The sequence below is a fragment of the Pelobates fuscus genome, chromosome 7, assembly GCF_036172605.1.
Source record: "Pelobates fuscus isolate aPelFus1 chromosome 7, aPelFus1.pri, whole genome shotgun sequence".
NCBI lineage: Eukaryota > Metazoa > Chordata > Amphibia > Anura > Pelobatidae > Pelobates > Pelobates fuscus.
The window spans coordinates 108,136,903-108,155,551 of record NC_086323.1 but is presented as its reverse complement, the minus strand read 5'-3'; the positions used below and the strand labels follow the sequence as shown (position 1 = coordinate 108,155,551).

General features: G+C 36.7%; 1 protein-coding gene across 1 annotated transcript in view; it reads right to left on the bottom strand.

Annotated features, from left to right (window-relative positions):
• Nucleotides 1-8,565: 8,565 nt before the first annotated feature.
• Nucleotides 8,566-18,649, bottom strand: part of PMM1 (phosphomannomutase 1) — a 31,566-nt gene continuing 21,482 nt past the window's right edge. The window contains exons 2-8 of the mRNA XM_063426365.1: nt 17,724-17,841; nt 14,014-14,090; nt 13,177-13,268; nt 12,049-12,148; nt 11,274-11,349; nt 10,768-10,883; nt 8,566-10,072 (exon numbers count right to left, since the gene is read on the bottom strand). Coding sequence (XP_063282435.1) covers nt 9,950-10,072; nt 10,768-10,883; nt 11,274-11,349; nt 12,049-12,148; nt 13,177-13,268; nt 14,014-14,090; nt 17,724-17,841 — 702 coding nt within the window. The 3' untranslated portion in view covers nt 8,566-9,949. The remainder of the gene's footprint in view (nt 10,073-10,767; nt 10,884-11,273; nt 11,350-12,048; nt 12,149-13,176; nt 13,269-14,013; nt 14,091-17,723; nt 17,842-18,649) is intronic.

Sequence of the window (18,649 nt, the reverse complement as noted above, 5' to 3'; positions counted from 1 at the left end):
GAAATCCTATATTTTGTGGTAACCACCCAATCAATCCTTCAGTTCTACTCCCAGTCAGCAGTGGCGATCCTAGGAGATGAATCTGTTCTTTAACGGTCAATGCCCAAATGGTGCTTTTTATTGGTTATTTCTATTTGAAAAGATTTACCATTTAGAATAAGAATCTTCTTCAGAACTGTCAGAGGGAATGGGCTTCTCTCCTGTCCTTTTTTTTATTTTATTTTATGTGCTGAAAATGTTGTGGATTTGGCTATTGGTTATTTTAAAACAATTCACCTTTGATGAATAGCCATAGCTCTTGACTTGTTGTTGTTGTTGTTGTTGTTGTTGTTGCCTAGAATCCCATCCCAGCTTCATAACCTCTGTAGCACTAAGGATTTTTGGAAGCCGTTTTCCTTTGAGTCGATGAGCACTATTTTAAGCAAAATGTACACTACCTAAAGCTCTGTTTGGGTTTTTTTTGTGGGTTTTTTGGATGATAGAAAACTTTATTCTTAAGTGGTGGTGGATAATATAATATTCAAAATTCTTTGAAGCTGCATTCGGACACAATATTTAGAACTGCCTGAAGAGTGTACACACACAGAATCATCATATACAGGCATCCAAGAATTCTTTAAGACCATTTTTCTGAACATGCATTCTGCATCTCCAAACTAATCCCTAAGGCCAAATGACTAGCAAATATGGATGCACAATTTCATAGTTAAATATTTTTGTAATTTTAATGTGGATCAATGTAGTCTTGGCTGAAACACTGAATTTAACGAGAAATAAGAAGTTTTGTACAGATGTGGCAATGTTGCAGCATATTCGTAAATGCACACTTTATTGTGCCACTGGCTTTTTACCAATTTACATTTTCCTAACCCAGTGACGGACGTGGTTTTTTGCTATTACTCTGAATGCCTCAATGGAAAACTAGATCATGAATATTTACCAGTATTAGTTTAACACATTTGTTTTACAATCTGTACTCTGTCTAAAGTAGAGGGCTGCAGGTCTTTGCTGGAGTGAATGGTAATTGGACATATACTAGGCTCTCATAATGTTTGGAACTTTATATTGTTTGTTTTTTTTATTTAAATTAAAACTGCTCCACAAGATTTAAGTGTCCTGTAGTTCTAACCATGAATGTGCCAGATCTGCTGTATGTCTTAGCAGGTTTCTTTCTTCTTCTTACTCTGTGTTTTAGTTTAAGAGCATTGTTTGTTTTTTCAGACCTTGATGCTTCAGGCTGGTATCACTTTGTTTCTCAGACATGTTTTGATTCTTAGAAATCTGTTAGTAATCTCTGACAATTCAATAGTAAGGTTTTCCCGGCATAGTAGATTAAATATAAAGATCCTCTTTTTCTGCTGTATCTAAAAATGCTTCATTTCTCAAATGGTTTCTGCTCCAATAATCCTAGTTTGATGTTCAACAACCCTCTAATGGTCACCCCTCGACCAACTGTTACACCACACGGTTTGTGGGAATGCAACTTTTGTAGGTTATAAGCTCAGATAGGTTATTTAAATCCCTGCCACAGATCTGCTCATTCTTTTCTTAGAAATTGAGTTCCATTTACATTTGTCATGGCAGTGTTGCTCGGCAACTGTAGCCAGTTCTATTTCTTTGTGTAACGCTAAATGTAGACGTGCCATACAGTGTTGCAGTTCGCAGATTGTATCAGCATGGGGAGTTGGTAAAATACCAATTTAAGTGACCTTTTTTACATATCCTGGATGTTTCCTGTGTTTGTCTGGTAGGGAACCACAGGAGTATTGTCCTTAGGCGTATTTTTTTTTTATTTCAATGGATCAAGATTTAAAAACCTGCTTAAAATGTAAACCCCTAAAGCTAATGAGCAATTTGTATTACATGTTCCATATTAGGAGAAAGGTGAAATGTCAGTATTTTGACATTTATCAGTCTTTAGATAAGACTGTGGATCAGCATGTTTTTAGTAGTCTGAGCATTACACATTAGGGACAATTTACTTTACAGGGAGTTACTTTACAGGAAAGGCAAGAATATATTTATAAATACAGAATCTGGAAAATACTTTTTACATCAAACTGAAAAAGAATAGAATGCTGTTAAGGGCTGAACCATAGCATTAATTCTAAATCTGTAACACTCATTTATAATTGTCTAGAAAAAGTAATAAGAAGGGAGCAATCTAATTCAGGACTGTGTATGGTTTGCATAGCAGCACCAATTAACCCCATGTGTGACATGTCACGATTCCCTTTTATTCCAGAAGTTTGGTCCTTAAGAGGTTAAATGCCACGAAATGGCTTTGGTTGAGGTGATTACAATTTTGTGGTATTTTGCTACTGCATAGGGATAGGCAACCTTTGGCACTCCGTATGTTGTGGACTACATGTCCCTTGATGCTTTGCCATCATTCAGTAAGAGGATTAAGGGACATATAGTCCCAAGCATCTGGAGTCCTGGAGGTTTCCTACCACTGGCAAAGACAATCACTTGCTTTTTAAGGGGTACAACCTTCTTCCAAATGTTAGGTCTAGTATGGTCATAGCCACACATGGTCCTTTTTCTATATTTCTCATTGAAATGTGTTTTTTTTTTTTTTTTACTTCTAAATATGATTTGCATTGATCTTCCCTATTGCTTGCATTATTCTGTTTGTTTAGTTTTTTTTTTTTGGGGGGGAAAGTCAGAGACTGGTGGCTATTCAGAATGACTGTTTTATTGTGTAGATGAGTTTTTAGAATACTGGGTTTCATGATAGACCAGGCTTGTGCATGTTGGCAAATTATCAGACTGCTCTGCCACAGTGAATAACACTTTGGAGCATCTCTCATGCACCCTCTATCAGGCACCTTTCCAAGAATTATAAACCATATTTTCTTTCTCCATAAATACAGCTTGGAAAGCAATGTTGTAACCAAAATCTCTCCCATAACTATATCCCTGGGATAAATGTCCTCCGCTGTTGATTCCCCAGAGTTTCTCGATCGTTTGGCTATTTTCAATCCCAGGCCTTAGGCACTGATCCTATATTTTGCTGAAAGGTGACCGTTTTCATGAGAATTAATATTAACAATTTTCTTGAGTGTGCACTTGTCCTCGCTGTAATTTTGCTTTTTTTGTAAATAGCAAGTACATTTGAGAATGGTAAATATATACACTATTCTGTTCAGAACGATCAAGCTGGAGATGTTTTCTCTTTTTGATCAGAGCTCAAAAGCACAATTGTAATACTAGCATTAAATATATAGTATAATTTGTTATATACATTATTAAACTGTAGCAGAGGTCATTGACATGTCCCAATTATTAAGATAATATGGTTGTATCGCTTTGGGCAATCTATCTTGTAGGTGATGTGTTTGTATTTGTGATCGTTTTCTAAATTAATGAAATAGTAAAGGGTGATGGGGAAACGTAGCTACTTAACTGGTATGTGCAAAGAATCAATTTGTAAATTAGAGAATTGGGTTCAAATTGCCATCGTTTAGTAGGCTTCTATAGTTCTATTAATTGAATTGTATTTGAAACTGCTTTGTGGGTTTGTTTTTCGGGAGGTTTTTTTTTTTTTTTGGGGGGGGGGGGGAGAGTTTGGGGACATTCTGGGCTGATATGAAATATATTGTGAATATGGTGCATAGCGTCCCTTTTAACAATCCCTCCCACATGTATTTTTATGCAAACGTTTTGCAGGAAGCATCCCATGAGGACTAAATAGATGCAACTTGTATGATTTTTACAGTACAGACTGAACCCAATGTTAATTGTTCCTTTTGTTATAGAGCCATTTATGAGAGACAGTTTATGGTGTCATGCCACTGGATAAACTGATATTGTATAACGCACTTTCTAGCTGTCTGATAAAAGCATTCTTATTTAGCAGGTGCAATGTGTTTAAGGGAAATTTTGAAGTTTGATTGTATCTTACATTGTTTAGAGGTATTCTGCTTAAATAATGATTTATAAAATCCAAATTGTATATAAAGTACACAAATTAAAATGATCTATTTACTTAATTATTTGACTTGAAATGCACCTATTTTACATCTACTTTGAGAGCACTGATGCTTCTTTTAAACACTGGTTATAGACATTTATGTTCCAAATAACTTATTGCACAGCGTTTTTATTTTCTTCTCTAACTACTTCTGTCGTATTATGTATTTTACCTATGATTTTTACTCTTCTAATATTCATACGCTATTTCTTGTTTGGTTTTGGTTTACACACCACCCATACTGTAATTGGACTGCTCAGGCTATCGTTGCATTCATTTTCTTGTGATGTGAAAAAAAAAAAACGGGGTATGTGTGAAGGCACACATTTGTGTTGGTTTTTTTTTTTAATGGTATTTTGCAGTGTTTTAATAAACCACATATTTTATTCCTAGCCAAATTGATGGAGATCTAATAATGTCATATATTTTTTTTTTTTGCACCCAAATATTTTTTATTTTTTTTCAAAGTGGCATTTCACTAGGGGGTGTTCACACTTCTTTGCCCCCACAATGCAAACGTCATTTAAGGTTTTCTGCACATCTTTCTAGCACAGTGGATGGTAACCCCTCGTTTAAGACATGAAATTTCTATTTCACAACTTTACACAGCAAACTGGCTACATTAGCAGCACTGCCTTCCCCATGACAATGGCTAATATTGTCCTATTGGGAAGAGGCTTTTACATAATGAACTTGGTACTTGTGTTCTGCAATCGTTGAAGGCTCACCAATGTAATTAACATTTGAAAAAGAAGTTGAAAATATTGTGTTCAATTAGGATCCCTGTCTAAAAGATTACTCCTAGTAAAAAGTGCAGACATATTAAAGCATTCATCTTAAACTACTACACCCTGCTGTAGTGTTTATGCCAGGAGTGTCCTGTCTCCCTTCCAGGGCAAGTCATCAAACAGTTTGCAGATGGCTTGAAAAGTTACTTGGGGTCCATCAGGTGCTGGCTCAATCTCTTCTAGAGCCAGAAGTTTGTGCAAGGAGCTTGTGCTGGCTTCTCTGTGATAAGCAATAAGCTAATGAGCTCAGCCTAATGCTGAATCTTCCAGCAGCAGAGGAGATTAGTACTACTACTACTACTACCTGTCAGACCCCAGGTAAGTTGTGCGGGTCCGGTGTTTGGAGTGTTCCTTTTTAACGTTTGCCTGATGCTTATTTTTCCTCCAGCTAGCTAGGAGTATACCATGGACACATGTCTAGGTTCAATTAGAGTGCAGCAAACTGGTTCAATGCGGTGAAACGAATTGTATGTATGTTTAACGTAGAACTTACATTTCTACAATATGTGATCGCATTTTGTTGCCAAAATGGCATTGAAACTTATTCTGCAAGATTGATGGCATGTTGGGGTCTATTTAGTAAAAGAAAAAATGCCAGAGTATTGCAGTATGCAATGATACCTTTTTATTGGGCTAACCTAATATTTCAAAGACAAGCTTTCGAGAGTTTTCCTCTCTTCCTCAGGTCTGAAGCCATACTGATCAGATAGATCACATAGATCAGTATTGCTTTAGACCTGAGGAAGAGAGGAAAACTCTTGAAAGCTTGTCTTTGAAATATTAGGTTAGTCCAATTTAAAAAAATAAAAAAATAAAAAAAAAAATTATTTATATATATATATATATATATATATATATATATATATATATATATATATAGATCATTGCATCTTGTATATTAATAGAAAAACAAAGATGTTTAATATAAATATTTCTATTTGAATCACCACACATTCGATCACTTTTTAATCTAGTTCCTTTAAGTCAGGTCTTAAGGATGTGTGACCTACTGGCATACAGCAAAAGGAAGGATGGAAAATATCAATTTGGTTGCATATTCTGATACAGATAAGTACATTAATGTATAAGCCTATTGTGTGCTTGAAAAGGATTTGATTGTAAAAATATCCACCACTAGGGGGAACTGGCAACCAGTGTAGTTAAGAGCCAACTTTTGTCATACCAGCCCAGAGAGGCCATGTTCTCTCAAGGAAATAATTTGAGATATATATATATATATATATATATATATATATATATATATATATATATATATATATATATATATATATATATATATATATATATATATATATATATATATATATATATATATATATATATATATATATATATAATACACGTGTGCATAAAGCAATGCTGTCAGACTTTAATACGCTAGCATTTCTGAGGTGTCATAACAGCTGAAATATTTTAACTTGTCAATATATGGTATAATTGGTATGGTATGATTACATAGAACAGGAATATGTATTTAAAGCAGCTTTATACATGATGTAATTTATAAAGTGAGGACGGGGTCCACAGATACCTATACATTATTACAACAGACTTCATCTTGTGAGGTAGGTGCCTATAAACTAAAACTGTTAATTAATAAATTAATAAACAATGGTTTAAGTGATGTCTTTTTAGTTTTAGTTGTAGTTTTTTTTAAATTTTTTTTTTTCTTCTAACTTCAACTAAAAGAAACAACCTTCATGCCTTACATCTTCAAGGGTAATAAGGACTCGATCTACTTTTATTCCATTATATCTCAAATTAAATGTGTTTTTTAAAAGCGACTTACACACCACCACCAGTGGTAAACACATTTTTTGTTTTGTTTTTTTTGTTTGTAAGCTGCAGTGGTAAAAGAAAAAGGCCTGTCCATATTTCAGGGTTTTTGTTCTCTCAAGTCCCATTAAAGGATGTCTCTAGCACACAGCACACCACTCATACCATTGTGGGTTTGTATTTCCTCCTCCTTCATCTTGAAACTGCAATAAAGTGGCAGAAAATGTAGGGAAATGATTTATCCACCTAAATGCTTTTGTCATGGTAACCTTGTCAATGGTAAAATGATGCAAATGCTTGTGTTTTATATTAAATGTACTCTCCAAATTGTATTCTTCCACTTTTTCTTTTTTTTCCTGGTATTTCCTAAAATGAGACGCCCTGATTAAAGTTTAAAATAAAGCAAAAAAGTACACTACAGCAAAAAAGTCTCTCCACAGGGGTTACATTTGGTAATTTTAGCTTTTCTTTCACGTACACCCCTCCCCCTTTTATAAGAACTTCTTTTTATAAAAGGATTAAATGTTAATTATGTCTGTAAAAGCCTGAGGATTGTCTAATTACTTTATGGTTTATGTGTTGGCAATAATAAAATGCAATAAAACTAAACCGTTTCATAGTTGTTTTGTTATAGTGTGTGTATATATCTAATGTAATTGTTTAAAATCCTGACAATCTGCTCCCAAATTTTATTTTTTATTTTTGTGGACTTGTTGGTGTGATTACTCCATACATCACACACTGACTTTAGAGAGAGAGACCTACACCAGCCTTTTCTGGTGTAGGCAAGAGAATGTACGCCAGGCTAGCCAAATTGTTTCACATTATTCATTTCTTTCTGAAGCAAACCGCCCCAATATATTGCCCATAGCTTCTGGCAGCAACATGGATATGCTCTCAAACTTCAAATTCATGGCCAGAATAGTACAATTTTATAGTAGGCTAGTCCAAGTTGTATGGATGAAACTCTAGAAGCATTGGCAATATGTGTCCCCTTGATTGGGTTTGAAATACCCCAGTGTGGTCCACTGTTCAAGGGCCAGATCATTGTTGGACGCGTCGTAGCTCTATTATCCAAGTGATGGAACTGCCTCTGCAGAACCACAATTGTACCATGCTTGGAGTCGAACTGTTATGGGTGCGATTTTCTTAATGTTTGTCAGATTAATACAATACTAAGGCTGAAAGAGTAAAATGTCCATGTAATACCAAATTCCAACTACAAGCATTCAAAGGAACTGTAGTGCTTTCTATGCCATCAAATGACTACTTAGAAAAACCAGTGGCAAAACTCCTGATGGCAGAATTCATAGCCCCAAATGACTTTCAAAGTAACTTTGACTATTCCAATTTTGCAGATTTACTTTTTATTTTTATCCTTGCTACTTTGGATTATAAGACTGAAAGCTGTCACCAACGCTGGCTATGGATACAGACCACACAGTGTTTAAAAAAACAAAAACCCTGCCTGCATACATAACAGAAGCCAATCCTAGCTGGGACCAATGGGCACTGAGCCTAGTTCACTTAATGCAGACATATTAAAATTAGGATGATAATACAGACTTGACACAGAACTAATTATTGGAAAGTGGCAAACTTGCAATGGTGATATTTAAGGTAATGAACCGCAGCACAAACAAGTCTCCCATTTGCGACAGCAGTTTTAACCAGAATAACCAACTATACGTTGGCCTGCAGGTACACTGATGCTTTGAGTGGCCATTTACTAGAGCCCATATTCTGGTAGGAAATGGTCTGTCATTCTACTGATCACATTATACATCTTGTTACGGCAATAAACTAACAAAGTATTAAACTTGAGCCTCTCCCATAATGATTATGGCATTAAGAATGCACAAACCTTTTAATACAGTTAAAGCAGTCATACTATTAGTATTAAAAAAAAATTATGGTAGGTCACACAGACAAGCATATACACCTTTTTAGGTATAGCCATTTAATTTTTTTTTCTACACTATTAAAAAAAAAAAAAAAAAAAATAAGTGTACATGGCATAGGCCTTAACACTGATAACAAAGTAGAGATTTTTGTCCATGTCGACATAATAGCACACTGTAGTTTCTATCGAATGTGTCCTGTTCATACTGTGAATCTCAGATTTCTTCCCAACCTAAATACGATGGTCGGCTTCGGTTCAGAACTGTTTTGGAGTAAGTTAGTGATAACGGAACCAGCTTACGTTGTGTACCTTGTAAAATGGCATTTTATGTTGGAAGTGTCCACTGCAGAAAGGGTAGACTTTTGCAATAAGGGGATGTGCATATTCAGCAGGAATGATAAAGTATACGGTGGCACTCCAATGATACTCTGCTAGAATTGGGTCTGGTGTGTACCAATAAAATCTCCTCTTTCTTGCCACGCTATCCAAACGCTACAGCAGCATGTACTGAATTTACACAGATATCTAACCCCCACTGTGCATATTTCAGCAAAACCTATTAATCGAAAAAGTGATCACTTTACCATCCATCAGTTTCAAATTTTTATGATCATGGGCATGGTGTATGAATGTCTCAACTCAAAGGAATGAATACATGCAGTGGTTTTTAACTGGAGGCCTGCTCCAAGATATGATATATTGTGCACTTCGGGACAGCTCTTATGCACACCAATGTTATAAAGAGGTCATTTAACCATTTACAAAGAGTACATGTAAATGGGTGTTCACTGCATCTATATATAGCTCCATAAAATATTTATCCATAAATCAGAATATATTATAATAAAATATTGCATTGGCGTATTCAAACATAATTCCCCAGTCTAGAAGTTCCTCTTGTTTAGCACAGCTCCTACAGGTTGTGCTTGTTATATATCTATATAATTTTAAAAATGTGTTCACATTGAAATAACATGAGCTACTAAGTCTGTTAGATACTTGATTCTGAATAGTGATTTCACAGCACACCTAGACCAATGAACTTTGCGATGACAAAGAACACTAACATTAATGTTTGAAGACACCTACAGCTAAAGAACATTGGACCTCATGGCATATGAAGAATAATTCACAATATTTCAAGTAAACAGTTCTCACAAGAATTCAGAATTTTCTTTTGGGTGGGAGAGGTTGAGAACCAAAAATGTCAGTTAAAAAGCTATTTGATTTCACTCTGCGTCTTCACCTCAGTTGTCGTGTAATATCCAACCACATGATTTCAACATCAATAATGTAGCTATGTAAAGAAAAAAAAAGTTCTCTTGATAAAACGCATGTCACAGAATGGCCTGAGTTCCTTACATTAATGGTCATATCATCTAGTTTTTGGTTAACAGAAAAATAGGAGTACTTTGATAAGGATGAGGCTTTTCAGGAGCCAAGCCGTGGTCCAACATTCACTAAATGGAGTTCTTGGAAACCATTTCAGATTTCATTGTTTCTCTCTGGGAAGAAAAGTTCTCTACATCTTCGTACAGTGTCCTGAGGAGATGCTACTGTGTGACCTATTGTACGTGGGTCAGTGAAGATCTCATAATCATTTCCACCCTGTGAAAATAAAATATAGCCAGCCTTTTTAGAAATAAAACAATATTTCCCTCCTCCCTCCACTTTTCAAACCCATTAGAAAACAGTTCCCAAAGACCACCAGTGAGTCTGGTTTTCACTTGAAAGCATGCCAGGGGAGGAAGATGGAGTCTCCTGAGACCCTCTTCAGTATACAAGCTGCTCTGGCACCAGACCACCAGGAAAACTAGCACCCCTCCCCCATTACATATAATAAAAAAAAAAAAGAAAACTGCCACCTCCTTCCCACCCCCTCAATACAAAACCCTATCCAACACACATACTGTATCAACTATACACAAATACAAGTGTTTACTGCACACACTTTCTGCATCCACTATACACACACTGCATCTACTTTACTTATTTGTGTGGGTTGACCTGGGGGTGTTCCCTGGGGTCCCAGGCCTTGAGCTGTGTAAGAGACACCAACATTTCTGATGGCAGCCCTGGATATGCATGCTTCAAATTTCAAGTAAAAAAATATTGAACAGGACCTGTAGCATTTCAGATCTGGACCTCACATGATGGTGAGATCAATTCGATATTTTAAATAGCACAGTAGGTTCTCTCTATAATGGCAAAAGTTAGCCAAAACATTTATGAGACCTGAGTGCGTTTCTGCCTGTTCTTATCAATTCTATTTTTGACTTTTTATATGAAATACTCGTTCTCACCGGTGAAGTTTCATTTCCAAAGAAGTGAATGGTATTAAACTTCTCCTCAGCTAGAGTATCAAGACAGTACCGCTTGTCCCAGCCTTCCGGGAAAATGTCAAAACTGATCATCCCACCTAGGAGGTGCAAAAGGAATTATAAGCAAGATGTTTGGATCTGGGATAAGAGGTGGAGTTGATGTGATGTATATTAATGATAAACATAGAAGGACAGGTCAGAGTAGACAAGGAGGATTAAACTTTGAGAAAAAGGAGTGAAAATACATAAATAACAGGACATTGCATAACAGCAACAAAAACCATATGGTAACTTGAGTGGAGAGTAAAATAGAATCACACAGGTTCAGTGACATGAGTAACATGAGGACGACACTGGAAAGAAATATATACACGAAGAATATAAACAATACAGAAGGCAGCTAGGAAAAGCTTCAGACACACGAAAACATATATACATTTGTCGAGAAGGCAACACTAGAATTAGAGAACCTTTATGGGGGAGTTCACCTCTTGTAAACTGCAATCCTTTCCCAGCAAATTCTTTCTTTAGAGCTGTCACAAACTTCTCTTTTATTCTCTCCTTCTAAAGCACACAAAATATCAGGAGGTAAATTATGGTTCTTTCATTTATGGTCACTTTAATTTGCAGATTGTGTGTAAAAAGAGAATGTGCACTGATAGTGCCGTTCAGGTTAGCAGTGCGCTAGACCTCGGTGAGGCTGTTCTGAGCACAAATTATGTAATATGGTCTACGAACCACGAAGGACGATTCACCGCCAATATAAATCCTGCAGGTAGCCCTAGCTCTATGAGTAGAGAAGATGCCTCAGAAAGGTGAGTAATAGGGTAGGTCTTGGCGCTTTTTTTTTCCTTTCACCTAAAGATTTAGTATGGCATGTTATAATAGCAGATTGTACCCTCCGTTTATGTGTTTTATTTGTTTAAGCTGAATGATTTTATGGCAGGAGGCATCAAAAAAATAAGGTATTGTTCCATACTGTATTAATACATATTGTCCTTTGATGATGTTTAGAATAAATATGTTATCCCTGTTATAAGATATTGATGCATCGCAGTAAAAATAAAATGTATAAAAAGGGAATCTGAAATCCATTGTAAATATGGTGGTCAATGCATAATATATGGAATTGTAATGTTACAAGACAATTCTGTTTATTGCAAAAGAGCCAATGATGAATATCTAGAATTAAGTTGTCCAATTAATTCATGGTAGACTATTTAAAAGGCATATGCCTCCCAGAACAGCAATGTTCTAACATACTTTATCTAACTCTGAGAATTCAAGCCTTTCTTCTTGAGTACAGCTTCTCCCTATGGGCGAGATATTCAGCATCCCATTACGAAATTCAATAAAGGTCCCTCTAAAAGAGAACACAGAATACAATTTTTAGATGAACGACTTACAGTATTTTTTACTTCTATAAATGTTACTTTTTGACTGTCAGTGGTGAATTATCTTTATTTTATTTCACCTTCATTTCTTTCTTTAATTACAGAACTTTAAGCTACTCATGGAGTTCATAAATAAGAATATTGTTTTTCATATGAATTCTCAGTTGATCACATTGTCATTTTTTCTGCAGCAATTAATCATTCTATTTATCACTGTCTACTGCATTAACATATTACAAACCTTGAAGTACAAAGAAAGATTAAAGGCAACGTGGACTAAATATCCAGTAGACAAACAATGCCCTCTTGTAGTGTCAACAATTATCAAGCAAAAAGTAAACATGGTCAAATATATAAACCATTTTCTCCCAAGTAGAAAAGGGATCAGGTTTTTGCCATTTCTATTACCACAATTAAAGGGTTACCCCAACCATCACAAGCACTACAGTCTGCTGTAGTGGTTATATTACACTGGGTGTCCTCTCCTGATGGTTTACGGCATAAGGCTTCTACAGAGCTGCAGAAGCTAGATGCCGATCCCATCTCCATTCAGCGGCTGAGAGTGCCAACAGATCACTAAGTCAATAGAAAACAGAAATATGTACAGAATTGACATTAGTCTGCCAGGAACTCTTGTTTCGGGTTGGCTAACGACACCTGATTGATGGAGTTACACCTTTGGCAGATAAGGGGTTAAGCTCAGTTTGTGAAGCGTGTTACATAGTGAAACACTGCACGGACGCCAGACTCCATGACTTTTTTAAATCACAGAAGTAGTCATGGTGTTTGGGGTAACCCTTTAATTATAAAGGTATGGCATTCAGTATCATACGTGGAATAACACATGCAAAGAAAGGACTCCGAAAAAATAATTTGAGGTTAATTTTATCGAAAGATACAGCCTAATTAAAAAGATAAACACAGTTATTGTACGACAGCATAAAATGTTACAGAGATTTGCAAAATCTTATTAGGATAAAATAAGATTGTTACTAACCGTTTTTTGGGGAGTTTGAGTAGTGCAATGTACATGAGGCAAAAGTTAATCAGTTCTTGAAGCAGCTCTTCACCAAGATGGTTCTGGATGGCCTAAAAAAAGTTTCAAGAGGTCAGTGTAAGGAGTGATAGGATACGATTTATTTATATACACAATATTGTACCAGGAAGGATACATTGAGATTTATCTCATTTTCAAGTCCTGGCTATATGATGTCATTGGAGGAGCCATCCACAATCCAACTAGTGAGTGGAAAGTATCTACATATTAATTTTATATGGCCCTACCAAGGGTTTCCCCTTGCTCTAAGGAGTGCGTAACAGGAGATAACTGTGTAAAACGAGAGCAATCCCAAGTAGGCGCACTTAAAGCACCAAAATAAGTTACACAGGGTCAAATTAAAATTTGCCGAACTAACATTCACCAAGTCATTTTACATTTAAATAAAAACAAAAAAAACAGTGCATTAATACCTTGCTTTACAGCACTTTGCTATTACAGCACTTTATAATTATACTTAGTTGCTGAATCTCAACTCTCTTTACTGTTTTCAGATAAGCAATCCCTATGTTAGTAGAATTTCTTTATTCATTATTTTTACTTTTTTTTTTTCTAAATCTATCTATCGCTATTGCACACTCAATATACACACAATGAATGATGGCGTAAGCATGTTTTATGGATTTTATATACACTAACAAATGGAAGAAACAAAAAAAACAACCTGAGATTTGTTTTACAGCGTGGACTGCAGCCTAACCTGTTATATTAGTGACGTATGCCTGAGTACATATTTAATTGCAAGTTATTCAAATTACAGAAAGGTGTTGGGCTTACCTGTCTGGTAATGAGTTGTCCATCCTTATATTGAACTGTTCCATTCTCAGCAAATATGTAATCAAACTTCTGGACCACTTCAAATGAAAAAAGTGATACGGAACATTAGGGTCATTGCTAGGTTTCAGAAACTATAGACTACAATAGCTATGTCCTTAGCTTTCCATGCCAAGATAGTGAAACTAATGCTGACCTGGATAGTAAACAGTAAAAAGTAGAGTAGGCATTAATACTTGTTCGGTTTAAAGTTTCGGCTATCTGAAGCAGAATTATTGGAATACCCTACGCACCAAAATAATGTTAGCTTCATTAAGCAGTTTTGGTGTAGGCCATGCACTTGCTGTCACACTGCTCATTTCTCTCCTGCTTAGGAGTTAAATAACCTTAAAGAACCTTTTATATGCGTCCCTAGCCCCATCTCTAGTGGCAGGGACTCACACAGCCTCCATGAAAAATAGAGGGGGGGAGGGGAAGATTTCATTTTTGCAGCAGAGTGTGTTTACTTTAAATGTTATGTTAATTAAACAAGGCCAAAGTGGGCTCTAGCAGGAAATTAAAAAGAACAGGAGAAAAAATAAATACAAAAAATCTAAATTAAAAACATACTGTGCAAGAAGGGAAGTTAAATTATTTCATGTAGTGAGGCAGTGTGAGTCAAACTAGGGCAAGTGTGGCCAGTTATTTAATTGCTAAATGTCAGAGAACTGATGGGGGAGACTAAATATGAGTAGTATTATAGCTATATAAAAGGGGCTGTAGTAGCAAAACATAACAACCAAGGACAGAATAATGGCAAATGTAAAAGCAATATTTATGGACTGCAATAATGCTTTTAAAATGTACCTACTGAAACGGCAACCTCTGAAGCACAGACGAATACGCTAAAATACTTCACAAACACATATGATCATACAATAGAAAATAAACTAATAGGCAGAGAAATGCATTATCGTGAACTGTAATTTCAAACACTTTCAGCTCTGACAAATCTGTTAGACCTTTAAAAACACTAAATAAGTAATCCTAGGAATTGTTATTGAGTATAGCTCTACAACCGATGTCATTTGGCCTGAATAGCGGGGTAAGGATTTGGAAAAGAGATAATTCCACTGTAGTGCAGAAACAAACCACTAAATTACATACAACTATAGAGACACAGCCAACCTACAATAGAGGAACAGAAAACCACATATAATAGATTCAAGGCTTTCGGTATGAAGTATAATCCTAAGGGGCGGTCAGCATTAGCCTTGATATTTCATGATAATAAAAATTAAATACAAAAATAAGATTGTGCAGAACATTCTATACCATATGAAAAATGCATTTATTTGCATGTAACAATTAAAATTATTCACATAAAACTTCACCTGGTCCAATCGTTTCCAAACCACCACTCACACACTATGCGTTTCGTCCCAGCAGACTTCCTCAGGGGGCTCCCAGTGGGTTGGAAATCACATTAAAGTGCAAATAAAACAATAAAAACAAAATGAAATTCGTAAAATAGGTATATCACTGATACACTAGGTTTTCATTTTTTTATTGCACTTAAATGTTATTTTAAATCCACTTAGAGTCCCTGGGACAATACAAGTAGGGTGTGTCGTGATATTTCAGAAATCACTGAACTTGGTGATTTTTTTATGTATATGTTGTGCATATCAAGATTGGAAAATCCTGGGAGACGTGAGCCATTAATTGCAATGCTAAGTATACAAATAAATAAGATGCAACACTTGGGTGTGTTTAAGGTAGTGGCGTATATACAATTTTTTTTTTTAGTTCTTTAGCCGGGATGGGACAGCCGCTCTCCCGGGTCCCCTGACCGGCGGCACGCTCCCCCCCCCCGTCTGGACTGGGGGGGTATCCCGGTCTGCAGAGGCACTAACCTCGGCTCAATCAGCCGCTCTAGCGGGGAACATCCCCGTGCGCCAGTCCACAAGATGGCCGCCGCCATGTGCATGAGCTGCCAGAGGGACCGAGCTGAAGCTTGCTCAAAAGTGAGGAATCCAACGCAGCTAATGAGAAAAGCACCTACTATTATTCCACCAGCCTACTACAGAGCAGTAAAGCTTATGGACACTGCAAATGGGGGCATTTAATATACCTGAATGTTGCCACGCCGCACCCCGACCGCAGAGAGCACTGAGGGAACTATCTTGCGCTTACAGATAAACGCACGAGAGGGAACCATGCACTAGAGCAAAGACTGGAGAGCCAATACCGTACCAAACAGTCAGCAACCACCCAGGTCGAACCAAGCAACCACAGGGGGCACAGTGGATCCCTGCGACCGGACTACAGACGCTGAAGATCCGGAACCGGCTAGCTGACTACCTTAAACAGGCAACAAGAGCCCAACACCTACCCCGGGTCCCTCTGGGACGCTTATTGACCTCACCTAGACTGTGGCTATGTCTAAGCACAGACAACAGAGGACTTTATCTACTCTATCTACGGCGACAGAACAAAGTGTTCCCTGATCTTATAACAACAAGAGAACTTTACAGTAATCTTTAATGCCTGTCCGTCTTTATTTGTTTAATGGTCTTTAACTGTCTGACGTCTTAGCATTCTCATAATACTTTTGTAAAACGGTATACTGTCTTACAATTCATGCCAGTCATGCTCCCAGATAGCCTATCACCTACTTATTTTATGCTGTCTAACCTCACTGCCTGGCAAATCCTGTGGTACTTTTCCTTTCTGGTACTATTATCTTAGAAGCATGCATTATACTTATGGTCCCATATAACCGCATATACCTGAGCAACCGCCCAACTAGATAGCGACCCAACACCCACACAGAAGGGTTCTATAGCCCAGCATATGCAGGCAACATTGACACCTAGCATAGCGCAGGAGAAACAAGTAGATCTGCATTGCTCTATTCGAGCATTATTATAACAGAACTTGAAATGTATACCTGTGGCTTCACCTACTGTATGTTATGGCTATTTAATATGCATGTCCCTCTCTTAAGTATAGTTAAACATACCTTTACCAATGTCGAGAAACTGAAGCTATGACACTCATTTTAAGCTACAGAGCTAAACGTGTTTATACTTTAAAATTGCACTGAACTATCAAATGTTTAAGCTACCCATGAACCTAAACCGTTGCAATTTTGTTATCTTCAACAACAAAAAATGTGCCTGACATTCGACTGCCACAACATGTAATGCAAATGTTCATTGATGCACCATGAAGACGCTGTTGTGGCTCACAAAGGCGTATTGTTATTTTTGTGCACACCAAAATAAAGATTATAAAATAAAAAAAAAAAAAAAAAGGACATTCATAACTAGAACAAGTAAATATAGTCTTGCCATAGTGTCCATATCTTTTCGAATGAAGTGTGTTGTAAACCATTGCTAATAATTTATCCATTAAATGATTGTCTTGGATTTTGGTCCTAACCTAGCTCATTGGTGGAACTGATGTAACTAACCACGGTGTGGCCACAGCTAATATTATTTTGTTAAAACGTTTTTGAGCCCTTGTTGGAAAGCCCTCCAGAGGGTGGGATGGAGTACGTACTTTTGTATGGTAGACACAAACCACTACCAATAAATATTTATAATGTGAATTATGGGTGGAAATATCTTGACTCTCTAGATACATTTGAAAAAAATGAAGAGCTTGGTGAGCTTGTGCTTTGTTGTCATCTCAATACCTGCCCCCATAGTCAAAATATACTGAATTACCCTCATCGCCCTCTCCGAGCTGTTCAGCAATCTTTCCATAATCAGAGCCTCCCACTACTCCAATCTTCACCCTTTGTCTCAGATCCTGTAGAAAACAGTCCACTTCCGGGTCTACCTTCTGTTAAAGACAGGGAAGAAGACAGGAAGTGTTAACAAAAATGAAACATAGCGGTAGAAGTATTTGCACAGATGTTGTTAGGGGTGGTTTTAGGGGCTAAAGCTCTGAAAGTGGAGTTCTTCAACTCCTGTTCTATTTAGGTGACAGAATACTGGTGCTTTCCTAATTTTATACTTGGCAGTAGCAAATCAAAGTAGTGCAGTATAGCTTTAGCACATCCCTGTTGGTTACACTACTAAAGTAATGTTTATTAGGGCTAAATGGAAAGAAACAAAAGAAGGTTTAGGAGAACTGGGAGAGAGAGAGACCCATGCAGAAGAATAGAGATAGGAGAATACAAATACAGTGTTGGGGTGAGGACTTTAGAGCTGTAGTAGTTAAAGGGTGGGATTTTTCACTGGCCTCGGATGCAGCCTAGTTGGAGGTGTTATCTGTTGATATGGGCTAAAGCCCAGGGGGGTTTAGACTATAGTAACATCAAGTATTAGAGAGATGTAATAAATCCTACACACTTTGTAACATGAATAGGTAAATAAAGGCAAATAATGTGGGTGAGAGTTAAATTAAGATAATAAGTGTGGCAAATATTTTCTAAAAGGGTTTGTAACCATGGTGTTAAAGTTTCACTAGAGGATATAAACATATGGTTCAGTGAGTTTATGGAGTTGTTTTTTTGCTTGGGCTACACTTTGTGACCTTTTGTACTTCAACATACTGTTGTGGTACATATTTTTAAATATCCAGCTTATTTGCATTCATTTGTTAGAACCCTTAAACCATTCAGCCTAGTGAAAAAGGTGAAAAGTTG